Raw genomic sequence first — 12,096 nt, forward strand, 5'->3', positions numbered from 1 at the left:
TAATGATATATAATGTAGGAACCAGAAATATTAATAACAGAAAGAAACAACCCTTTTTGCGAATGAGTGTAAATGGGGGCGGGAGGTTTTTTGGGTTGGTGCACTAATTGTAAGTGTCTCTTGTGTTTTTTATGTTGATTTAATAAAAGAACCACCGTTACATGTTATGTAGACCACAAGGAAGTGTTTTACATTTAGAAAAAAATTATAATAATATGACTCCTTTAATGCGCCCTATAATCCGGTACGCCTAATATATGAAAAAAGATAAAAAATAGACCATTCATCGGCAGTGCGCCTTATGATCCGGTGCGCCCTATGGTCTGAAAAATACGGTACATTCAAGTAAAACATTTAAAAATGGTCTCTGCATGACATTCTGGCAATAAAATTGCATTTGTTTCTATGTATTGTGCATTTTAGTGTGAATTATGAAAGTGAATAAAAACCTGTGATTAAACATGATTAATCCAAATTCAAACATGTGATTAAAACAATAATGATTTGAAAGCACAATCATTTTTTTATTACAAAAATTTGCAAGTTTTCCATTGTTTTAAGTATTGGTCCAAACATTGTTTAAGCACCGGCAACGTTTTTCCAGTGCATATTTGGTACTAGTATGGGTTCACATGTAAACAATACACATTACTGCTGAGGATCGAGACGTAGCGTTGTTACCATGACATCATGCTGAGAATATTCTGTCATTTTTTCCCAATTTTATTCTTAAATATAATTCTGCAAACCTCTCATTGTTGACTTCTCCTCCATGAGCTGTTGGAGCAAAAGAACGCGGGTTATACTTTCCCAATCCAAATAAAGATGCCAGCGAGGCTTCATTACGCTGGCCCTTCTATTACATGGTAACACAAGCCCATAGGCAGGGCACAGGACTTTCTCAGCAGATTATTTTGGGATCACTACTGTGTCATTAGCCTGCCGCTCTGTATTTAGGCGCCGCTGATTGCAGGGCGAAGGCTGAGGTGTGCCGCGCTGAGCCAGTGGGCTTTGGCATTGGTGCGGTTCTTTAATGTGTTCTTTATAGTGAAAGTGTTTCATCACTAACACCCCCACCCTTCCTCTAGTTCCCTCAACCAGTCCTCCTACTCTATGCAAACTCCCGTGGGAGTTGACTTGATAGGACAATGTGTTTTATGGGGGGGTCTTATCCAAGGGCGTAGCACCAAATTCTTGGCCCTAATATGCAAGACCCAACCCAATTCCTAACCCATCGGGTTCAATATGATGTCGGTCCACCTTTTGCAGCTATTACAGCTTCAACTCTTCTGGGAAGGCTGTCCACAAGGTTGCGGAGTGTGTTTATAGGTAATTTTCCACCATTCTTCCAAAAGCACATTGGTGAGGTCACACACTGATGTTGGTCGAGAAGGCCTGGCTCTCAGTCTCCGTTCTAATTCAACCCAAAGGTGTTCTATCGGGTTTCAGGTCAGGACTCTGTGCAGGCCAGTCAAGTTCATCCACACCAGACTCTGTCATCCTTGTCTTTATGGACCTTGCTTTGGGCACTGGTGCACAGTCGTGTTGGACGAGGAAGGGGCCCGCTCCAAACTGTTCCCACAAGGTTGGGAGCATGGAATTGTCCAAAATGTTTTGGTATCCTGGAGGATTCAAAGTTCCTTTCGCTGGAACTAAGGGGCCAAGCCCAACTCCTGAAAAATAACCCCACACCATAATTCCTCCTCCACCAAATTTCACACTCTGCACAATGTACCTTTCTCCTGGCAGCCTCCAAACCCAGACTCGTCCTGAGTGCTTAATTTTATACACCTGTGGCCGGGCTAAGTGATGTATTTATTTATTTACATTTATTGATTAGGACACCTGATTCTGATCATTTGTATGGGTGGCCAAATACTTTTGGCAATATAGTGTATCTAAAGTAGAACATATCTATAAAAAAAAACCGAAATAATTTGTCTTTTTTAATCAAAATGTTTTTTTTTGTTTTTTTTACAAAAAGTACCAACAAAATCAATATGAATTTAAATAAATTATTCACATAAATATGATTGTAAGTCTGTCAAGTTTCCCGTTACTTCAGAGTGTTACGTACAGATTAGCTGATTCACCTATACTGCATTCCCTTGCCGCATTTATAAGATTGTTTTACAATCTTTATAAGCATATTCTACAATTTATTGGTCCTTAATTACGCATTTTCAAGCATAAAAAATGACTGAATATACAAAAAATATCAATACTACAGTAGCATTGGCCACTCGAGATCAAACCAATCTCAAGCTGTTCAGTGTCGTGTATTTATTTATTTATTTATTATTTATTTAATGTTTATATTGTGTATTTAATGTATTTAGAAAGTTGTAAACAGTTTGTTACGCTTTAGCTAGGGCAGATGTCGGCAACCCACGGCTCTAGAGGCTCTTTAGCGCCGCCCTAGTGGGTCCCTGGAGCTTTTGCAAAAATGTATGGAAATGGAAAAAGGTGGGGGGAAAAAAAACAAAAAAATTTTAATACATGTTTCTGTAAAAGGACAAAACTAATTGTTAGAAATCCCACTGTTTATATCAAACATGCTTCAGTGATGAGAGTACAGTGTTTGGCGAGCGCCGTTTTGTCCTACTAATTTCGGCTGGCCTTGAACTCACCGTAGTTTGTTTACATGTACAACTTTCTCCGACGCTGCCACAGAAAGACGTGTTTTATGCCACTCCCTCTTTGTCTCATTTTGTCCACCAAAGGTTTTATGCTGTGTGAGAATGCACAAAGTGAGCTTTGTTGATGTTAGTTTGGTCACTGTATGACTGCAAGCTAATCAATGCTAACATGCTATTTAGGCTAACTGTATGTACATATTGCATCATTATGCCTCGTGTGTAGGTATATTTGAGCACATTTAGTTTCCTTTACTTATGTCCTCTGTGTATTTAATTTATATTTGCATGTCTCATGACACATTATCTTTATGTAATATTGGCTGCATTTCTGATAGCCGTTTGGTTGCCATGTTGTTCCAGACCACAGCAAATGTTACCCAGCTTGCAAAGAATGTAATAAATCCATAAGAAGACAACCTGCCGTTTCACTTAACTTAGACACACATACTGTATATACAAACGTACCTTCGGCCATTGTAAGCCAGTAATTTCCAGGAGTTTTCTCACCCTCTGAGAAGCCTACGTTTTACTAATGTTTTCCAATGCTGTAAAAATGTGTACATTTCAACATTTCTGTCAACGAAGATTTGCGTCAGCCTGCGACGCATAGTCATTTTGATAGTAGGCTAATATAGCTAATTTAGACACTTACATAATGTGTTGCTTTCATTACAAGACTAATATAAGGCTTATAATTTTTGCGGCTCCAGACAGATTTTTATTGTTGTATGTTTGGTTCAATATGGCTCTTTCAACATTTTGGGTCGCCGACCCCTGTACTAGGGAAGTATTTGATTTATAATCAATTATCCCTACTTCGCAGAAATGCCTTTATTAACTAATTAACTAATAACAAATTAACAGCGATGGACGATGGTAATTATCATCAGTGGGTTATACATAAATATTATTATGATTATTTTGTTATTAGTGCATTTGCTATGGGTTAAAAGAGAACTGCACTTATTTTTATTTTTGCCTATCATTCACAATCCCTATGTAACAAAAGAACACATTATCCATTTTTTAAAATGCATTCTAAGTCGTCAAATACGGCAAGCACGAGGTGGCTAACAATGCGGCTCATAGGAGTTAACTTTGACATTCAACTTAGACCTGGAGATAGCGAGAAAGACATGAAAATATATAAAGTCTGCGTCCCAGGGAGAGCAGACATTGTACAGTAAGTGATAGTTTTATTATGTTTGTAGTTTGTATATTTTTGTTAAGCATTTAGCAATACTGAGACATTATGCTTAGTGTTTCACTAAAGCTGGATCTGTTTAGAACACAGCTTCTAAAACTTGTGGCTCATCTTCCTTATATTCATGCTCAAAAATATTAGGTTAGGGATCATCATTTGTCCCAAAGTAATGGATGTTTGCTCGCATGAAGTCCGTCATGATTAGTAGTGTTGTTGTTGAAGGGAAAAGTGAACGTTGTGATGTGTCTGTAAATTTAATACGCCGCCGTATGCTTAAAATGTACAAAATACGTAAATATTATCAATCAATCAATCAATCTATGTTTATTTATAGAGCCCTAAATCACAAGTGTCTCAAAGGGCTGCACAAGCCACAACGACATCCGCGGTACAGAGCCCACATAAGGGCAAGGAAAAACTCACAACCCAGTGGGACGTCGATGTGAATGACTATGAGAAACCTTGGAGAGGACCGCATATGTGGGTGACACCCCCCCCCCCCCCCCCCCCCTCTAGGGGAGACCGTATGCAATGGACGTCGAGTGGATCTGACATAATATTGTGAAAGTCCAGTCCATAGTGGTAAATATTACATGTTATGAATGTGCCTTTTACTACATTACATATATACTTAGTGTGTATATAAAATCTTGATGGATGTTTTGTCAAGTGCACTGGCTCCATTGTTAGCTGACTTGTGCTAGCATTTATTTACGAGTTAGAATGCATAAAAAAATGTGTTCTTCATATGTGTTCTTGTCTTACATAAGGATTGTGAATGACAATTGGCAAAATTCCCCCCAAATAAGCACAGATTTTGAATCGTAGTGACACCCCTGTTCCTAACCTTAATTGAGGGTCCTTGAACGCACCACAGTTATGGGCAATGACATGCAAGAGTGAAACTTAATTTTTTTAACTTAAATATTAAACTTACAATTCTAGTTTTACAAAAATCCCCATTTCGGCACCCCTGGTTTTATCTGTGTAGGGCACAGGTGTCAAACTCAAGGCCCGGGGGCCAGATGTGGCCCGCCACTTCATTTTATTTGGCCCTCGAAAGCCTGTAAAGAATATGTATCAATAAAGTACTGTAACTTTTCTTACTAAATGTATTCTTTCTTTCTATTTTGGGAGAAAAAAAATGCATGTACTCTATGTAATCGCAAAGGATTGTCTATTTATGCAAAAATATACTATCAAATATTCACACCATGTTTTAAATGGAAATAAATACTAATAATAATGATTTCAAAGCAAGTTATCCATCAAATTGTGCAATGTAAAAGTAGCAATAGATTTCATGGTCAAATTGTGAAATTTCCTGTGGTTTTCACAGCATTTTTCTCTAAATGAAAAAAAAAAACTACTTTTGTTTTTGTTTTTACTGTAATAAACTGTGGTGCCGTTTTGGCATTTACGGTAATACACCAAAAAATCTCCACTTGTTGATTTGCGGTGAAAAAAAAAAAAAATGGCACCTCAGGTGCCAAAATTTTACTGTAAAATTGCATTTTTTTAAAAATGTACGGTAAAAAAGCTAATGTCAATTTCACAGTAATATTCTGGCAACTGAGATGCTTTTTTTTTTTTACCATAAAAACAGCACTACTGTTTTTCCATTTACAGTAATATACACTACATTTTCATGTGAAATTATTGCAACTTACCATTTTTTTTTAAACATTTTATTTATTTTTTCATTTTGTTTTTATTGACATCCAGCATCAGACATTCCTATCCATTACATCATATTCACGTACATCATATATCTGTTGTCTGCCCTAAATGTCAAAATATTTTTTGTTTATATCCCAACCATACCACCCAACCCCCCCCTTAAAAAAAAGAAAGAAACAGCAAAAAAACAAAGCAATATTTAGAAAAACATAAATTAAATAAACAAAAAGAAATAATACGTAATGATAATCAAAAATAAACAGACACATAAACAGATATATATATATATGTAAGAGTGAAACTTCATTTTTATAACTTAAATTTTCATGTGAAATTATTGAAACTGACCTTTTTTTTTTTACATTTTATTTATTTATTTATTTGTATTCATTTTGTTTTTATTGACATCCAGCATCAGACATTCCTATCCATTACATCATATTCACATACATCATAAATCTGTTGTCTGCCCTAAATGTCAAAATATTGTTTGTTTATTTCCCAACCATACCCCACCCACCCCAAAAAAATAAAGAAACAGCAAAAAAACAAGGTAATATCTACAAATACATAAATTAAATAAACAAAAAAGAAATAATAATACATTAATAATAATAATAATCAAAAATAAAATAAATTATAAACAGATACATATATACAGTATATATATGTATATTAGGGCTGCAACAACTAATCGATTAAAATCGATTATAAAAATAGTTGCCGATTTAGTCATCGATTCGTTGGATCTATGCTATGCGCATGCACAGAGGCTTTTTACTTTTTTTTTTTTTTTTTTTTTTTTAAATAAACCTTTATTTATAAACTGCAACATGTACAAACAGCTGAGAAACAATAATCAAAATAAGTATGGTGCCAGTATGCTGGGTTTTTTTTTCAATAAAATACTGGAAAGGATAGAAATGTAGTTTGTCTCTTTTATCCGATTATTAATCGATTAATCGAAGTAATAATCGACAGATTAATCGATTATCAAATTAATCGTTAGTTGCAGCCATAATATATAAATATATATATATATATATATATATATATATATATATATATATATATATATATATATATATATATATATATATATATATATATATATATATATATATATATATATATATATATATATATATACACAAGGTTTTTTTACATTTTAGTTTTAAAAAAATCTACTCATACAATGCATTTAAAAAAAAAAGTGTAATAATAGTATTCACTGTTAGAACGGCCCTCTGGGGCCAAACATAACTGCTATGTGGCCCCCAGTGAAAACCTCTGGTGTAGGGGTTCCTATCTGTCATCTGAGGGGAGGGGTGCGTCTCTATGTTCGCGTGTGTGTGTGTGTGTGTGTGTGTGTGTGTGTGTGTGTGTGTGTGTGTGTGTGTGTGTGTGTGTGTGTGTGTGTGTGTGTGTGTGTGAGGGGAGGTGCACTGTCTTCCCCCTCCAGCCCCCCCCCGCCCCCTTCCTCTCTCTCTCTCCCTCTCTCTCTCTCTCTCCTCCCTAAATTGAGCGATGGCCGGGAGGGGGCGGGGCTAAGACGCAGCCCCTGTAACGCGATAGCTGCTCGGCTCTAAAGCGGGATGCGTCCGTGGACCACATGCACACACGCGCTAGTTACGCACACAGGACGCACGCCGGTGACAGAGCAGCGGGAATCCGACGGAGCTTTTACACAACCCAAAAAAACATATTTTTTTTTTAGACACGATTATTCTTCTTCGTGTGCTCCGGTCAAGGGTGACTTTGCTGTGGACTTCCATGAGAGGCGATCCCCCGGGTGCGCGCACAGTGACGCCGGGAACCAGAGAGGCGCACCCCGCGGAACCGGACTCTCCTCTCCGCGGAGCCGGCTCACTTTTTTTTTTCTATTTTTGGATGGTTTTGCGCTGCTAAAAAAAACACATATTTTCGTATTCTTTTGAGTCGTGACATGTAGTTGTCACGTATCGATGGATTATTGAACTCATCGAGCCTTAAAGCGCATTTTTGATCCAAAACCAAGACTGAGAAGTTGACAGGAGCTTCTTTTTTTTCTCTTTCTTTTTCTGCGTCATCCAGGATGGATTTTGTGAGCTGCTTGCTTGGATTGTTGCTGGCACTTTGTCACGTTGCGCTGCAGGTCGGCGCAGAAGAAGGTAAAACCCTTTTTTGGTTTAATTCTTACACTTTTAACTTGGGTTGCTGTTAAAAAAAAAAAAAAGCAGATTTTTTCAGGTTTGAAGCCGTTTTCCAACTTCTGTGGGAAAAAAAACACCAACGCGCCAAATACATCCAAAGAAGCAATAAAATGCCACCCAAACGCGTTCTTATCTCGTAGTTTGCACACAATGCAAGCAGTCTTCTTCATGATCTCCTCATGTTGCTCGGCGGCTCTCTTAAAAAAAACAAAACCCCAACAATAGCATTTACAGTTATTTTTGTCACTTTAAATGGATTTTTACGCATGGGTTTTTACGCATGGATCGTGGCGTCCAATATACACATAACAACACAAGTTGACGTTATTGAAATGATCTGAAGGGTTTAACTTTGCAACTCTTGTACCACTCATAATCAGGGCAGTCAAATTGTAAATTTTCTAAATCAGATTAATCACATTTGGGGAAATTGCATTAATCATGATTAATCACATTGCTTGCATGGATAAAAAAACAATATTTGTACACAAATTCAATTTTCGGTGTCAGAATGTCTTGCAGGGACGTTATCAAGCATTTTACTCGTTTATTTGCCAACAACTTGGCAACAGTTTTATCTAATGTTTTTTCCAGGCTTTTATTTTGGAGTGAAATTTGAGTGAAACGTATGCGTTGATCTGATCACAGACTGTATAACAGTTAAAGTAAAAGAGCTTAGCCATCCAAGCCATCCTCTTGCATGATTAATCGAAGTGTGGACACGATTAATGCGATACGTTTTTGTGATCAATCACATGAGGCGACTCGTTAATTTTAACAACACTAATAAATATACAATATATATATATATATATATTGGTTCTGTCAAATGATGTATTGTTTTAATCAGATTAATCACACTTGAACTGGATTGATCATGATTAAGGCTATTACTCGTTTGCGTAGTTTGAATTGATGTAAAAAAAAAAGACCCCATATTTGGCCAAAATGCTATTTTATTGTCAGAATGTCTTCCAGGAACGTTATCGAGCATTTTACTTGAATGCATGTCGTTTATTTGCCCAAAACTTGGCAACAGTTTTACGTAACGTTTTTTTTTTCAGGCTTTTATTTTGGAGTAAAATTTGCCAGCGGGCGCACCAGTCGGAGTCTTCTCACTCGTTTTTGTACTGACGTATGCGTTGATCTGATCACAGACTGTATAACAGTTCAAGTAAAAGAGCTTGGCCATCCAAGCCGTCCTCTTGCATGATTAATCGAAGTGTGTACATGATTAATGCCATACGTTTTTGGGATTAATCACGTGAGGCGACTCGTTAATTTTGACATCCCTAGTAAATATACGATATATATATATTAGTGCTGTCAAAGGATGCATTGTTTTAATCAGATTAATCACACTTGAATTGGAATAATCGTGATTAATCAAAGGCTATTACTCGCTTGCGTAAAAAAGACCCCGATTTTTGGCCAAAATGCCATTTTATTGTCGGAATGTCACACATGAACACTTTTAACTATGCTTTACTTGAATGCACGTCATTGTTTTTTTCTAAACTTTTATTTTAGAAAAAGAGCATGATGATAATAAACAACGTGATTAATCTGCGTATATAAGTGCTTAATGCGATTTTTTTTGTGATTAATCACATGAGGTGACTCGTTAGTTTTGACAGCCCTAGTAAATATACGAGATATATATTTATATATATATATATTAGTGCTGTCAAAGGATGTCTTGTTTTAATCAGATTAATCACACTTTAGTTGGATTAATCATGATTAATCAAAGGCTGTTACTCGCTTGCATAGTTTGAATTAATGTAAAAAAGACCCCATATTTGGCCAAAATGCTATTTTATTGTCAGAATGTCACACATGAACACTTTTAACTATGCTTTACTTGAACGCATGTCATTGTTTTTCCCTAAACTTTTATTTTAGAACGGATAATAAACAATGTGATGAATCTGCGTATGTAGGTGCTTAATGCGATATTCTTTCGTGATGAATCACATGAGTCAACTTTTTGACAGCCCTCATATGTGTGTTGATTATTTGAGTTCAAACTGAAGCTTTTTGGAAGGATGGCAGCTGTTAGTCAGCAGCGAGAAGTGGGAAGTACATGATGTCATTGATAGTGACGGTTGCGCCTTTATGGCTCCATTTCTTCCTCTTTTTCGGCTACCTGTTCCATCAACAGTCCCTCTGGCTGCTTGAAAGTGTGTGTTTGTGTGTGTGCGTGTGTGTGCGTGTTTGTGTGTTTACTGGCTGCCTGCACACCCGTTGATGGTAGACAGATGTGGACCTCTTGAGGCCAAAGAAGCTCAGTCTCCTCCTCCGCTTGCGTCTCCCTGCCAAGAGGCTGCCTCTAGAGCAGGGCTAGTCAACTGACGGCCCCTGGGCCGAACTCGGCCCGGGAATGACACCTCTATTTCAGTCTAAAACTTGGGAGGGAGTAAGATTTTTGAAGTACATTTTCTAAAAACACTTAGAGTGCTTCTGTTGCATAGAGGAACCTGGACAAAAACACATCCTTGCATTGACACTTTAACCTCCTAAAGGCCTGCGTCCACTGCAGTGGACACTTTTTTTTTTGTTAAAATGAGAAAAATACCAAAAACAAATGTCCTTAGCTTTCTGGAAACACTTCAGTTGAAAGAGGCACATTACACATAGACGCGAGAGGGGGGTGTTAGGAGAGAAATAGAGGTGTGTGTGTGTGTGTGTGTGTGTGTATGTGTGTGTGTGTGTGTGTGTGTGTGTGTGTGTTCTTGTATTTCTACCTTTCTTGAGACATCAACAAGGAAAAGTACCTTCCGTGTGAGGACTGGTGAAACATGGTCCCAATACGGAAAACCATTGCATCTATTAGAGAGCCAAATACTAGGGTCCGTGAACATTGCTCCAAAGTCAGGATTTTTTTGTTGATTTAATGTGCATACAAGAGTAAACATTGACAGGTGCAAAGGCAGCAATATATGATGAAACAAGACGGCAGCTAAAGAAGGACTTCCCTATCCATCCCCGAAGAAACCCGCCAGGTGAACAGCTGATTTTACGACTTCCGGTGCTGACGTAAGACAACCCGGATCCCTTATGTCAGTAGTCCCCAACCTTTTTGTAGCTGCGGACCGATCAACGCTTGAAAATTTGTCCCGCGGACCGGGGGGGGGGAGGGGGGGATTTTTTAAAAATTATTTATTTTTTATTTTTTTTTTTTTCATAAAGAAATACAATCATGTGTGCTTACGGACTGTATCCCTGCAGACTGTATTGATCTACATTGATATATAATGTATAAAATGTGTTTTTCTATGTTGATTTACATAGAACAATTTTTAAAAAAAAAATTTTTTTTTTTTTCTGGTACCAATCGGTCCGCGGCCCGGTACCGATCGGTCCGCGGCCCGGTGGTTGGGGACCACTGCCTTATGTGACCATAGGATGAACAAATACACTACGGCAGTGGTCCCCAACCTTTTTGTAGCTGTGGACCGGTCAACGCTTGAAAACCGGGGGGTGGGGGGGGGTGGGGAATTGTTTTTGTTTTTGTTTTTTTTTCATAAAGAAATACAATCACGTGTGCTTACGGACTGTATCCCTGCAGACTGTATTGATCTATATTGATATATAATGTATATATTGTGTTTTTTATGTTGATTTAATAAAAAATATATATTTTATTTTATTTATTTATTTTTTAAATTTCTTGCGCGGCCCGGTACCAATCGGTGGTTGGGGACCACTGCACTACAGTACTAAGACTATGGTGGCCATTAACAGTTAGCTTCTACAGTTGGGTTGCCCAAAGTGCAGCACAGGGGCCATATGTGGTCTGTGACTCGTTTGTCATCGGCCTTAAGCAAATGACAAAAAACAAAAAATAGAGATCTCATTTGCACCCCTGGTGGTGAAATCCGTCAAAATTAGGGTGGTCCCAAAAAGGAGGGATTTTTCAAATTGACTGTCGGTTTTAAAAGTGCTCCCCCTCTGGCCAACATATGTAATAAGTGTGTGTGTGTAAGAAATTAAATTGTGCCGCCTTTGGCCAAAACATATTTAAAAAATAAAATAAATATGTACATAGAGACATACTGTAATAACTTCAAATAAATAAGGAAGATTAAAAACGAATTATAAACAAAAAATTAAAAAAACTAAAAGCTTACCTTTTTTTTATATTTGCACAGTTTGTAAATATTAATGTTATGAATACAAATCCTAGTATATCTAGAAAGGGTGGTACTAAAGAGGTAGGCATTTTTCGGAGGTCTCAAGAAGGTAACAAATACAGGTGTGCGTGTGTGTGTGTGTGTGTGTGTGTGTGTGTGTGTTTGTGTGTGTATTCTTGTATTTCTACCCTTCTTGAGACATCAACAAGGCAAAGTACCTTCCGTATGAGGACTGGTGAACATGG

General features: G+C 37.3%; 1 protein-coding gene across 3 annotated transcripts in view; it reads left to right on the forward strand.

The window, feature by feature from the left end:
* The first annotated feature begins 7,144 nt into the window (after positions 1-7,144).
* nrp2a (neuropilin 2a) overlaps positions 7,145-12,096 on the forward strand; it is a 199,613-nt gene continuing 194,661 nt past the window's right edge. For all 3 annotated transcript variants that reach the window (XM_062060193.1, XM_062060213.1, XM_062060202.1), the window contains exon 1: positions 7,145-7,673. In XM_062060193.1, the coding sequence (XP_061916177.1) occupies positions 7,598-7,673 (76 nt within the window). In that variant the 5' untranslated portion in view covers positions 7,145-7,597. The remainder of the gene's footprint in view (positions 7,674-12,096) is intronic.

This window comes from Entelurus aequoreus, linkage group LG01 (assembly GCF_033978785.1).
Source record: "Entelurus aequoreus isolate RoL-2023_Sb linkage group LG01, RoL_Eaeq_v1.1, whole genome shotgun sequence".
Lineage (NCBI taxonomy): Eukaryota > Metazoa > Chordata > Actinopteri > Syngnathiformes > Syngnathidae > Entelurus > Entelurus aequoreus.